This window comes from Scylla paramamosain, chromosome 39 (assembly GCF_035594125.1).
Source record: "Scylla paramamosain isolate STU-SP2022 chromosome 39, ASM3559412v1, whole genome shotgun sequence".
NCBI classification, from domain to species: Eukaryota; Metazoa; Arthropoda; class Malacostraca; order Decapoda; family Portunidae; genus Scylla; species Scylla paramamosain.
Window position 1 is genome coordinate 2260001 of NC_087189.1, and position 14429 is coordinate 2274429.

Genomic DNA, 14429 nt, shown 5'->3' on the forward strand with positions numbered 1-14429 from the left:
GTACTGCTCTTACTGCCTGTCTCCGCGCTCTCGCCCCGCCGCGCGCCGCACCGCCTCATTCGCTCCACCGCTGAATCAACTCCAAGATTTATTGCCACCGAATTCCCTCTCACACACGACTTCACTTTGTCCCGCTGCGAGTGTGGCCTTGAGATATACTAACGACGTGAAGTGCCCAAACCAATGCGTCTGTGGGGAGTGAGGAGAGCGGAGGAGGGTTTGGTTCTCTCACAGCAAAGTTCTAAGTCCCCTTCGCCTTCACTCCTCTCTCGGTGACTCCATGTGAGGACTAATATCTCGTGCACCGCCGTCCTCTATGTCACCCATTTGAATTTCTAGCGAGTGTTTTTCATTACCGTTCCCGATGTTAGCGCTGGAGACCCCGATGGATTTATTTCACGTAAGTCTATGGTATTTTCTCTATCATTTTGTGTGCGTGTAGGTGTGTGTATTAGGTAGGGTACGTGTGTGTGTGTGTGTATATGTGTGTGTACGTGTGTGGGTGTGCGTGCACGGAGCTATGTACGTGGGTTGTGATGGTAGTGGTGAATTTGCGCTAAGTTTGCTCAGAGTTCGCTTTTACGTGATTCGCGCGTGTTAGAGTGTGTTAGACGCTTTGAGAGGACGTAGAAAGTAAAGAAATGCATCGTTCAATAGTAGTAGTAGTAGTAGTAGTAGTAGTAGTAGTAGTGGCTGTGGTAGAGTAGCAGTGGCATTGTTGGTAGCATCAATTACCATCAGCATCAGTAGTAGTAGTAGTTGTAGTGCTATCATCACAAGTAAAATCCGTTAGTTAGCGTGTGCACTAATCACATTCGCCCCTTTACTTAGATTAAAGAAAGGAAAAGCTCCACGCCTATCTAGACCAATCATAGCCAGGCGGAGACAGCGACGCGTGTTTAGCGAAGGGTCGGCAACGGGAAAGCCAAGATAGAGACCAACAGATTCTGATTATTTTACATTTCACTCGCAGCGTCTTATCTCGAGGATGTCCTTACCTTTTTAAGCCCTTTTATTCTTCTTACTCTTGATCTTTACGCTTACCCACGTTTGAAAGTACTGAAGTGAACGCAGAGAGAGAGAGAGAGAGAGAGAGAGAGAGAGAGAGAGAGAGAGAGAGAGAGAGCGCGGGAGAGGTTCAGGATGGCCGGTTCTGTTTCTCCCGTGGTTCTGTCCCTGGTGTGAGACGGTGCTTCATACTGGGGGTGTAAATATATCAACAATAGCTAAACTTTGGTGTGTTGTGTGTTGTGGTGGTGGTGGTGTTGTGGTGTTGTGGTGTTAGTGCAGTGACGAGAAGAGTAAAGCGTTTTGTTGTTGTCTTTCTTGTTGTTAATATTGTTGTTGTTGTTGTTGTAATGGTAATAGTAGCGGTGGTGGTGTTGGTAGTAGTGATATTACAATTGTAGCAGCAGTAGTAGTAGTAGTAGTAGTAGTAGTAGTAGTAGTAGTAGTAGCAGTACAACACCTGCAAAGAATAACAAAAAATTACAGTAACATAATAATGATGGCAATAGTAACAGCATCAACAACAAACAAACAAACAAACAAACAAACAACCCAGTCTACCCACTCACCCCCACTCATCCATCCACCTGTCTACCCATCAACCCACTCACCTCTTACCACACCAAACAACACAGTCTCCAACCACCTTTCATCACATTCCCTGACCATCCCTTACCTGGCGATGACGAAACACCTGACCTGTCCTCTCACCTGTAATCATTAACCTACTCAGCCAATCATCGACACACACTTAGGTGGTAATGTGATTTAGCATTTTTTTCTCGTTTTTTTTCTATCTTTTTTATTCCCGCGGCGGAGGCTTTGAGGAGAGCGGGCGGGGGTCGAACCGGGGATCAGGGAAGGGAGGAGTAAGGTGTGAGCGCGGTAGCTTTGTTTTGTCCGTCTTTCTCCCACGCGAGGGACTGCAGCGGTCTAAATAGAGTTGTTATCTTGTCTTTTTTGTGTGTGTGTGTTTTATTTTATTTATTTATTTTTATTTATTTTTTTTTTTTTTTCTTGTCTTTTTTTCATTTTTCTACTCCTTTTCGTTCCTTGATTTTGTTTTTTTTTTTTTTTAGTGTGAATCTCAAAATAGTTTCGTTATCCACCCATTTATTTTTTAGTCTACATATTGTTTTGTAGTAATTATTCTTTTTTTTTTCATTATTTTTCTTTCCTTACATCGATCGCTTCTCAGTTTTCAATATAACCTACTCATTCATTCTTCATACACTCATTTACTTAGTCTTCCCATGTCTGAATCTACCTCTCTTGTATATAGTAAATTCCGAATCTCATTTCTTTGTTCACTATAATAATTTTTCTAGTTAGCGACATGTTAGCAATAATTTCCCCTCCCATCCCTTCTTCCATAACCACCTTCAGGCCGCGGCGCCACACCACCACCTTGTTGCGGCGCCAAAAAAGCAGTAAATCTCACCAATAACGCTGTGGTTCATTAATTTATTCCTCCTTTCTTCTCCTCAGACAATTATTTCCCACTTCCGATGTAGCTGTTTCTTTTTCCTCACTTTCCTTTTCAATTACCAATCACTTTTTTTCCTTCCAATGATGATTTTGTTTCCATTTATTTATTTTTTTTTTCTTATTTTTCACCCCCGATTGCTGTTCACTGACCGCCGCTTCCTCTCCGCAGCAGCAGCATCAGCAGCTGGCGGAGTTGGGGCGAAAACAGCTGGAACAAATACTGCAGCAGCTTCAGGAGCAACTGCAGGTCAACCTTATACAGCAGACCCAGCTCATGCAAACCCCCGATAAAGTGAGTATTTTGACTTTTTTGTCTTTTCTTCTCTTCCTTCTCTCTCTCTTTGTCTCTCTCTCTCTTCGCCTCTCATTTCGCGATAAAGGGAGTGTTTTGCTCTTTTCTTCTCTTCCTTCTCTTTCTTCTCCTTTCATTCCGCGATAAAGTGACTGTTTTCCCTTTTTTCTCTCCCTTTCCTCTCCCTTTCCTCTCCCTTCGCTTGTCATTCCCCGATAAAGTGTATTTCTCTCTTTTTTTTTATCTCTCCCTCTCCCTTTTCTCTCCTCTCCCTTCGCCTCTCATTCACCAGCGCCTTATAATCTCAGTTCCTGCGGCGTTAATATTTTAGTCAATTAATTTCAATTCTCTATTTTTCTTTCATTCCAAACTCTCAATCCTCCTTTCTCTTCCCTCTGTTCTCTATTCTCATTCGTATGTTCTTTTTTTTCCCCTATTCATAATGTATATATTACGCTCCTCTTCCCCTTTTCTTCCTCCTATTCATCCCTCCCCTCCTTTTCTTTCTAATTCTAACGCGTATTCTTTCACCTTCCCTTTCGTCTCCCTTTTCATCCTCCCCTTTCTTATTTTCCGATTCCTAACTCGCTATAAGACGCTTCTTCATATCCCTCTATTCTCTCTCTCTCTCTCTTTTTTTTTTTTCCTCTTCTCCCTTCCCCCTCTTCTCCTTTCTCATCCTTTTCATTCGCTTTGCTTTATCCTTTCGCCGTCTTTAACGCTTTTCCGTCTCTTCTTGTTCTTCTCTTCCTTTTCACTTCGCACGCTTCCCTCTTTTATTTCCTTTCCATCCCACATTACTTTTTTTCCTGTAGTTTCCTTCCCTTTTCCTCACCTTCACTATCTCTTCTTGTTCTTTTCTTCCTTTTTTTCACTTTGCTCTTTTTTCTCCTATCTACTTCCCATTCCTCATCATTTTCTTGTCCTCTCGTGTTTTCTTTCCTCTTCCTCACCTTGTCTTACTTTTTTTTTTCTATTTTACCTTGCTTAACCTGTAGCATACCTTTCCTACCTGTCCAGTCTTCCTTATCTCACACCTATCCCTCCTTCAATCTTAATTCCACCATACACTTAACTGGCTTACTGGTAAACCCCTCACGCGCTCTGCCACCAGTTCGAATCCCACACTCGTTCTTGTGTTTGAAATTAACATATTCTTCTTCGGCTCTTGAGCTCAGAAGTACATCTCTTGACCTCTCGTGACCTCACACCAAGAGGTCACACAGTTATACAAGTTGAGTTTGTGTGAGTGGTTGTAATCTCTCTCTCTCTCTCTCTCTCTCTCTCTCTCTCTCTCTCTCTCTCTCTCTCTCTCTCTCTCTCTCTCTCTCTCTCTCTCTCTCTCTCTCCCCCCTTGTGATTTTCGTTCTCTTGTCTTGTCCTCTTATCTCTCTCTCTCTCTCTCTCTCTCTCTCTCTCTCTCTCTCTCTCTCTCTCTCTCTCTCTCTCTCTCTCTCTCTCTCTCTCTCTCTCTCTCTCTCTCTCTCTCTCTCTCTCTCTCTCTCTCGTGTGTACAGATTTACGCGAGTTTTCGTTATGCGCCTCCTTGTTTACGCGGACCCTCACTCCCTTGCGCCGCTCACCTGTTCCCTCTCGCCCACAGGTAAAGGGGAGGAAAAAAATTGGGTTAATATGCATGTGGAAAATAAAAGTAAAGATTATCGGTTCAATGGTAAACAGAAAAATATAATGATGGTAATTTGCGTTTTCCTTCGTTTTGTTCTTGTTGTTATCCGGTAAAGAAAATGGGAAAAGGGTGAAGTAATTAGTGTGTTGTGTTTTTAGGAGACGGTAAATATAATAATGATAAGAAGAAGAAACGAAGAAGAACAATAGTGGTAATGATAATAATGGTAATAATAGCTGCATTCGTAAAAAGATAATCGTGATAATAATTGTGGTTATAATAATAATGATGATGACAATAATAATGATAATAATAATAATAATAATAATAATAATAACAATAATAATGGTAATCGTTGCATTGATAACTGAGAATAATAATAATAATAATAATAGTAATAATAATAATAATAATAATAATAATCTAATTACGGACATTTATTTATTTTTTTTTATTAATCATCCTTCTATAGTTTGTATTCCTCAACTCTGTCAAAAAGAAACGATAATAAAATGCAGAATTACTAAAAGATATTAAGACTTTTCAAGAGGCGGTCGAAAGAGATCCCCAGGTAACTCACCCGCTCACGCACTCACTCACTCACACAGGTAAATTCACACAATGATGTAACTTATTTAGAAAAGACCCAATAATGTTAATCGCTCACTCACTCACTCACTCACTCGCTCATTCACTCACTCACTCACACCGCAGCATATAGACAAAGAACCAGTTATAGCGCCAATCACTCACTTTCTCACTCTCATTCACTCTCTCGGATCAGCGAAGGAAGGGCCGCTATACTGACGAAGGCGCTGAAGGGGAGACACCCTCACTCTCACGCCCTTCACGTCCTCAGCGCAGAACTTCATCCTCCGCGGAACTCGAGCACCGAACGGAATTTTCACGGACGCTACAAAGGAGATGAAGAAAAAAGGGGATGAAGTCGTAGGGGAAAAAATCTAAGGAAAATATTTAAGTTTTGTAGCTTCCCCCTTTTTTTTTTTTTTTATTATTATTATTTATTAGTGATTTCAGCGGATATCTTTGCCTGTGCGCGTGATTGGAAGGGTTAATTAGCGTGGAAAGGTAAGAACGGATGTGAAAGAAGTTACCTGAAGGATTTTTTGTTAAGTGTTAATTTTTCGTCGATGTATTTATTTATTTTTATTTATTTTTCTTGCGTCTTTCCGCCGATGTGCTTTTGTTTAGCGGCCAGCCACGATGCTCGTTTGTTCATCTCCTTATTGGGGAAATTTTTATAAAACGACAGAGCATCAGAAAATAAGGGAAATTGCTAGAAGTCATCAGGCCTACACGTGGTATTCACTGTACAAAACATGCCTACCGTCTTCCGTCTATCATCCCGTAAGAAAATAAGGTATGGTAGACGTTATAATGGTAAATGCCTCTGTTCTTTTGTTCGTTCTCCTCACAGGGAAGGAATTCATAGAGGACTGCTGTAAATTGTAAGGAATCAACGAATAGGAAAGTGTGATGGTTCGTGTAAAATTTATACAGAAAGAGAAATAATTAAATGTATATGAATGTATAATTATTCTCATCCGGAGTATTATAGAGAGGAAGAATAGTAAGAATAGTAATAGTTACCGCGGAATGGTTATAAACACAGGAATAATGCAAGTTTTAAGATACCATTATGCAAAGAAATTATTAGTTATTAGTTAATTAATAGTATTAGTGGCAGTAATAGTACTAATTATTATCATTTCCATTAATTTGCTTTAATTCTTAGTAGCAACCTAGCCTAACCTAACCTAACCTAACGTAGCGAAACTTAACCCAACGCAACCAAACCGTAACCTAACTTAACGTAGAGTGTTCAGTCATCATTACTCACAACAGTCAAAACCGAACTGGCAAAGCACAAAAATTTCACCCTTATGAATCCTTCACATGAACTTCGAATTTCAGATACATTTTTTCACCTGCTACTTAAAAAAAATACATATGAGCAAAAAAATGGGAGAGAGAGAGAGAGAGAGAGAGAGAGAGAGAGAGAGAGAGAGAGAGAGAGCTGGTACGTAAATGCAATATGAATCGTGAAATCAAAATAATTACGAAGAAAAATATTAATTTGAGAACTTTATATGAGATTTCTTGAAACCATTTTTTTCATTTTCTTTTTTTTTTTCACTCGTGGATAAATTTTGTGACTTTCTTTTGTAAACTCACAAATATCGTAGAGAGAGAGAGAGAGAGAGAGAGAGAGAGAGAGAGAGAGAGAGAGAGAGAGAGAGAGAGAGAATCACCATTTATTACCTATTATTATTATTATTATTATTATTATTATTATTATTATTATTATTATTATTATTATTATTATTATTACGATGAGTATGCAGTTTTCATCCTCATCATCAATGCCATCATTATTATTATCATCACCATCACTTTTACTATCAAGTGTTTAGTTTCCGAATTTGTCTTTTCCTGCCAAGAGAGAGAGAGAGAGAGAGAGAGAGAGAGCGGATACGAATGAGTGAGTCAGGGGCTGTGAGTCTGTGAGAGTTTCGGGACAGCTTCCTGTTGCCTAATGAATGAATGAACGAAGGAAGGATGAATAAAGCGTCACCCGATGAATGAGTCTTGAGAAGAATGAATGAGGCACCTGAAAATAATAATGATCGTTGAGGTAATTAACCCTTTCAGCACCATATACAACAATTCACTCCAGAAGTAATGTATGAAATATTTATAAGCGTGTACAAGAAAGAGGGGGATTAAAAACAATAGATTTTTGCCATTTCTAGCCAGTACGATGTGCAGAGGTAGCTGTGGAATAAGAAAAGCTGTCTCAGAATGGTTAGTAATTAAGGAAAGATAAGCCAAATCACAGAGGAAGGATTAAAACAACGATACATTGAATTATTGCAAGAGGACATGAAATAACGAACCAGTGAATGAAGTTAGGCAGTGATTTTTGGGGCTGTGGATGAAATGACAGAAGAATGATGATAATATTAATAGTAGTAATGCTAAAGGTACTAAAGGTAACGGTATATAAACCAATTGGGTACTTATTCCCGTAGAGAGAGAGAGAGAGAGAGAGAGAGTGTCAGTCCTTCCTAGGTTTATCAGGTTTATCATGCACAAATCTACCACAGCTGCGAATATTCAAACCCGCGCCGTAATTACAGTATAGACATTTACCAGCGCCGTGAAATTTCAAGGCACGCCGTGTTAATTGTATAGAAATGTGATTGGAGCGGTGAAACTTATTGACACTAACCCAGCACGCGTAACTTCGCCCATTCATCGGCAGCGGAGAAACTGATTAACCGAACTAAACGGAGGGAAAGTGAGCGAAACCCACCGCCGGCCCGCTGCAGCTACAGGTAACCACTAAATGCGAGGGTGTATTGTATTAATCAGGGTATATTTATTCTCTTAGCGTTCACCACATCCGCTAATAGCAAAGGACAAGCTTGTGATGTCCCTAATAAGGTTCGGTAGGAGGGACGGAACTAACTGGTTGCCGCCTTACAAGGGTTCAAGTGGTAAGTAGTGATGCGGCCTTGTCTTGTCTCGCCTTGTCTCACCTTGTCTTGTCTTGTCTCATCAGCCGCGCCTCACAACACCTCATTATCGAGTTGCGGTGAGCGAGGGGTAATACTAACGCTGCGTGGATTCCGTGTCTCTTCTTGTGTCAGGAGCCGAGATGCCTTTTGTTAATGTAATTCTCGTCAGCTCCACGCAGACACGCTTCTTCCCGCCGCTCATTCACACTCCAGTCTTTTATTCCTCCGCACGGCTAAGTAGTTCTCGCTGCTGCTCCGCCCCGTGTGTTTTATGCCTGAATTATTGCGGTGGGGACAAAAAAAGTATGGTAATGTCACGTTTAAGTATCGCGTGCCGTCATGCAATCCCGCGGCCTCTGTGTCGTGGAATCGAGCGAGGGAGTGATTGGGGAGTTAATAAGTGAGGGCGAGGCAGCCAAAGTTGTGTTGACATTTCTGGGTTCGTCTGGAAATTGACACATTTGGCCGCTACCTCGTCTCATGCGTCCGTCACGCAGCATACCAGTGCTACTCCAGTGTCCCTCCACCGCCGTCGCCTGAGAGTAACCAAGGAACTCTCGGAAAAAGCATATGCAAGAAACCCGTGCCGCTCCCCGATCTCCCAGCCTCGGTTCCGGGACTTTGTGAAGCCTCGAAGCGCCGAGCAGTGCACCCGCCGCCCGCCTACCCCGCGAGGCCCGATGTTACCCAAGACCTTGCTGCGTACCCTCCTCCGCGGCGCCACGAGCAGGGCGCGGCGGTACTGCTGTTGCTGTTGTGTTTTTGTTTGCCTCGTCAGCCGTGCGTGCGTGAGACAAAGGACAGTCGTTGTGCGTGGCCGTGGCGTAACGCTGAGTCATCCTGCAGTGCATCTTCCTCCGCTCAACAGTAGAACGGGCATTGCAAGATCGCGCCCACCGCGGTTTCCAGGACGGCGATTGGCGGAGCGGGGCTGGGCGGCGAGCGTGGAGTATGCGGGATGCGGCGGTGACCATGGTGTGTGTGTGTATGTGTGTGTGCGCGCGCGGTGTGTAATGTCATCTTGTTGGTGTTAATGGGTAGTATTACGGTGATGTCTTCTTCCTCCCCCAGACGAAGGTGTCCGGGCCCTTGGCGCAGCTCGGGGCGCAGCAGCAGCAGTTGGTACAGCAGCTGCAGGCCGTACAGCGCCAGTACCTCCTGCAGTCCGGCCTGCACCCTGGCCTGCACCACCACAATGGAGAGACAAGTAAGTATTATACCACACGCCAATCAGACACGCTTGCCTGCCCTCGCCACCACACTCACCACCACACAGCTCCCTCCCAGCACACTTTTTTACCCCGCACCACACACCACGCTCCCCGCAGCCTGCACTGAGCCTTACTCGGGGCCTGCATAGTGGCGTGCAGACCAGACGAGCAGCCCATAAGTAGATGCAGGCCAGGAGCAAACGGACCTTAACAAGAATGCAAGAAGTCGTCATTTTAAGCTAAAAATTCACCGCCGCTGGTCTCTTCCCGGCGAGAAGTGATCCAGGTGAACGAGTAACCAGGTGGACGAGTGGTCAGGTGAACCAGTGTCCAGATGAACCAGTAGAACCACCAAACACCAGTACCAGTGCCGCGGGGTGCCGATGGTTGTAACACATCCGCACGTGTCCCCGCCAGCCAGCAGTTAGCGCCGCAGCCTCGTCGCTCATAAACAGTCATTAAAACAGCTTTTATCTCCTACTTAATCTCTCGCCTGGTTCATGTGTAATGGATTGGCTGGTTGTTGTTTTTGTTTGACATTGTTTTCCCTCAATTCGCGTAAATACCACAGCGGCGGGAAACCTCAGGGGGGAGTGTGCGTTCAGTATCCACACACACACACACACACACACACACGGGATGGTCTTGCTGTTAACTTTTTCGTTTTGCTTTTATCAGAATTTCATTGTTTGCGAGTTGTTGTTTTTTATCATTATTACCTTACTGTTACCTATTTTTTTTTTATGTTGCTATATGTTATTCAAGTGTGTGTGTGTGTGTGTGTGTGAATTTTGCGTAAGAATTACTAGTCTTTTTTCTTTTTTTCCTTTTTCTCTCCATTTATAATTCCTTGTTTTTGATCAGTATTAAACACAACAAACTTACGCACAATGAGACATAATTAACACGAAAAAAAAAAAAATTAACACAAGCAATAAGTCAAAACAAAATATAATCAATAAAATAGATAAATAAACACGATCATAAGACACACAAGGAACAGGTAACAGGTATCAATGTCTTCCACCTTCAGGATCTCCGCCAGGTGTCCCCAGCGAAGGGAACTCGTGGAAGGACAGGAGTGAGCGATCCGAGACGCCCTCCCCGCACCACCACCACAACAACAACAATAACAACAACAATAACAACGAGAGAGATCAGAAGCCAATGCCTCCTCCCTCTGCTAATGGTAAGTGATACGTGTCTTCTTCCTCTTCTTTATCTTTCTCCTCTTCTTCCTCGTCTATCTTCCTTCTCCTCTGTCTTTATCTTCCTCATCATTTTCGTGTTCCTCCTCATTTTTAGCTTCTCCTCTTCCTCATCTTTTTTCATCTTCCTCCTCCTTTTCTTCATCTTCCTTCTCCTCTTCCTCATCATCTTCCTCCTCTTCCTCCTCCTCCTCCTCCTCATCTTCATCTTCACCTTCCTCCTCCTCATCATTTTCATCTTCCTCTTCATTTTCGTTTTCTTCCTCCTAATTTTCATCTTTCTCCGCTTCATCATCTTTGTCTTCCTCCTCCTCCTCATTTTCATCTTCCTCTTCATTTTCTTGTTCCTACTGCCCAATCTCTCTCTCTCTCTCTCTCTCTCTCTCTCTCTCTCTCTCTCTCTCTCTCTCTCTCTCTCTCTCTCTCGTTCCCTTCACGTAGATAGACAGAGATGAAGAAAGATAAATCAAAAGGAGAGGAAAGGAGAATGTAAAATCGAAATTACTCTTTTAAACTGCCGATGTAGAATATTAAAATGTAGTTAAATTAGTTAAGTAAATAAATAAGTTCTTTGGCTAATCTTTTTCAAAACCGCGGTATATTTTTTTAATCATCATTATCACAAAACAAATAACAAATAAAATCAAAAGTATCGGGAAGGATTTAACTTTTTTTGTAACTCTCTCTCTCTCTCTCTCTCTCTCTCTCTCTCTCTCTCTCTCTCTCTCTCTCTCTCTCTCTCTCTCTCTTTTCTTTTCTGGATTCGAAGCATTAGCCATGAACCGATAGCGTGAAGGGTTCGAACGGGAAGACGAGAAACGTGTTGAAATTCTCGACTCTTTGAAGCTCCGGTTATTGTGTTGCAGCGCTGGGTTGTGTTGTGTTGGCTGGTGGAGTGGTAGTTAGGGCCGTAAACTATCCATTAATCTCTCGTTAATCTCTCTCTCTCTCTCTCTCTCTCTCTCTCTCTCTCTCTCTCTCTCTCTCTCTCTCTCTCTCTCTCTCTCTCTCTCTCTCTCTCTCTCTCTCTCTCTCTCTCTCTCTCTCTCTCTCGGGTTGAGAACTTGACAACAACCCGTCTTTATTAACAGACCAAGTAGCAAAGAAGAAGAAGAGGAGGAGGAGGAACAGTAGTAATCGTAATTGTAGGAGGAGGGGGAGGAGGAGGAGGAGAGGAAGTACCAGTATGGCTTTCCATTAATTTATCGATCATTTTTGCTCCAGGAACCGAATTTCATGCATTAGCGTGTTACTTTTTGCCTTCCACTCAATTACCTCGCCTCCGTTCAGCGCTCGCCAGCATAATTAGGATATATTTGGGCATAAATATAAGCCTGTGTGGTTGTATGCGGTATTCTTGTCACTGGGCGCCACTCCGCTCGCTCCGCCACACTCTGTAAACATCAATTAAAACTAACTACCCGACTTGTAGATGTTGACACGAGAGCAGCGGCCAATTTGGAAGAGAGAATTTCCCGCTGGTGGTGTAGAGTGTGGCGGCCGCCGCGAGATGGCACCACCTTCCTTGTTGCTGCCTCCCACACGCTCCCTCCCTTACCCCCCACCTCCCTCCGTGCAACATGCTGGCCGCGCGCCTCCTCCCGCCTCGTACCTTCCCCTTCCCGCCTCCACCCACTTCCTCCCGCCCTTCAAACTTTCCCAGCCGGCCACACGCGTCTCTATCTCGGGTAAGATGTATTGAATTTAACCTCTAAGCTGCCATCCACGCGAGGCAGGGCGGCGCCTCCTGTCAGCCTCCCCGCCCCCGCCTCAATGCGCCTTCCTCAGAACTCAGAACTTGTGGGAGCTTTACATGTTAGGCAGTAAATATTTCCATGGGGGTTTATTATGCGTTGAAGAATAATGCTTGTCTGAATTGAAGATGCGAGATGGAGGTGAAGGAGGAGGGAGAGGAGAGCAGGAGAATGTAGAGAGAACGGAGGAGGAGGAGGAGGAGGAGAAAAAGAGGAAAACTAAGAGAAGGAATAGAAGGAATGCACACTAATGAGGAGGGAGAAAAGACGATAAGTAGAAAGAAAATAAAAAAAATAAACGAGGAAACGAAAATAACTAAAGGAGAGAAAACAGGAACAAAAAAAATGACGGAGAAGGAAAATGAATAACTAGTAGGAGGAGGAGTTAGAGGATAACGAGGAGGAAGAAAAACATACAAGAGGATGAAAAAGAATGTGAGGAGAAAATTACGAAAGAGGAAGCAAAGACAACGGAACGAGAAAAGGAAGGCAACGTGTAATAATAGTAGTAGTAGTAGTAGTAGTAGTAGTATACAATCACAAAACCCTAACATTAATTAACCCGTAACAACACACCTCACCTTCCCTTACACCTTTACCTGTCCCCACACAAGCACAACAGGTATTTCACAGGTAACTAACACGTAATTCTCCCCTTCATACCTTTACCTGTATCCCAGAAGCATAACAGGTATTCAACAGGTATCTAACAGGTGTCTTTCTCGGTACAGGTCGCGAGATGAACGGCTTGGGCGGCGAGGACGAGGACATGACAGGAAGGCGCACCGGTCACCCTCTCTATGGTCACGGGGTGTGCAAGTGGCCGGGCTGCGAGGCGATCTGTGACGATAACCACACCTTTCACAAGTGAGTAGAGGGGGAGAGTGTTAGAGCTTAGTGTCTTCTCCCGTACGTGACCTTCTCCGTTTTCTTTATGGCTTGATTTGATGGTTTTAGTTGTTCATCTGATTAGTGATAAGACGTGTGTTCCTTATTTTGTTTGTGATGTTGAGTTTAGCTGTTTTATCGCTTCCCCAATGTGTTAAACCTTTGACCGCCACTTGGTACACCTTTCCCTTATCATCAGTTAAGTTTTCATCGCTGACTTTCTTGTAGATGCTTATAAAGACTTAACGCGTTGCTTCTGGTGCTGCTAACTGTTTCGTGTCGCAGTGAAAGGGTCAAGATGAATGGCGAAAATCATATCCCTTTCCTCAGAAGTTAAAAATATTATTATTATTATTATTATTATTATTATTATTATTATTATTATTGACTAGAAAAGAACATCGTACGTTTCTGCGTGAAAACAATGAAATCTGTTATTTTTTTCCATAAGTGACAGACAGTAAAGACTCGGCAAACTTTTGATGTCTACGGGAACTAAACTCAACGGGAACTAAACTCATATTTTCCCGATATTCTGTTTCTTTCATAATCCATCGTTCTGAGACCCGTATTCAGAAAATTCGTTCTCTCACCACTACTATTTTCAAAGGCCATATAGATGATAAACTGGGCTCTCAAGAGTGATCTTCCTGTTAATAATGCAGAAATCTCGTTAATCTGTTGTTGGAACCATAAAAAACACCTTTGAAAACCCGTGTCGCTTCAACTAAAGTCTTTTGAATGTAGCGGAGGTGCGGCGTAGCAGTGTTTCAGAATTTGGCTCTTAAAACACGCCAATTCTTGCGCAGGAACTATTTTCTAACTTACTGTAGGTCACATCGTATGGCTGAGTCACTATTCGAAATTAATTGTGTGTGTTTGTTATTTTTTTTCACTTTGGAAGGAGAACTTAACGGAGTTGTGAATGTTTAATAACTGAATGTATGTACGATAGTGTTACTTTCAGTGTACGAAAGCGGTCTGAGCGGCGGACTGGTAGTTTTGCGTGTTGCAAGATACTGGATTCAGAGTCGTACTTCAAATATCTAACTATCGCACTTCATAGGGAGGATTACGATCAATATTTATATACACGTGTTATTTTAGATGTTTATTGCAATATTCTTTCTTATCCTGTTTTAGTCTCCGTGTTTTGATTTACCTATTTCCCCGGGTAGTATTCTTGCTCGTGTTATTATTTCTTCATTTTATTGCTTAATTTAGTAACTGAGCGGCGCAGTGTTGAAAGCAGCGGTGTACGTCGGGAAAGTTGCGGGCGTTCGAACCTCCGCCGTGCGCTGGTTCGAAGCGGAGAAGTAGCGCTACTGTTTGATACTACCGCTAGAGTAACATTCATTGCCCCATCGTGTTGGAATTAATTAGTTTTCTTGGTTTTCTAGCATGATTTGAA

The 14429-nt window shown here is 42.9% G+C and overlaps 1 protein-coding gene across 18 annotated transcripts in view; it reads left to right on the top strand.

Annotated features, from left to right (window-relative positions):
- LOC135092024 (forkhead box protein P2-like) overlaps positions 1-14429 on the top strand; it is a 409229-nt gene that overhangs the window by 380108 nt on the left and 14692 nt on the right. For 15 of the 18 annotated variants that reach the window (XR_010262719.1, XM_063990158.1, XM_063990160.1 and 12 more), the window contains 4 exons: positions 2666-2788; positions 9029-9164; positions 10202-10357; positions 12862-12997. Coding sequence is in view for 17 of the 18 variants with exons in the window: in XM_063990158.1 (XP_063846228.1) it covers positions 2666-2788; positions 9029-9164; positions 10202-10357; positions 12862-12997 (551 nt within the window). In the remaining variant the exon portion in view is untranslated. Of the gene's footprint in view, positions 401-2665; positions 2789-9028; positions 9165-10201; positions 10358-12861; positions 12998-14429 lie in introns of all 18 variants that reach the window. The other 3 variants (XM_063990163.1, XM_063990164.1, XM_063990147.1) reach the window with 3 other exon arrangements.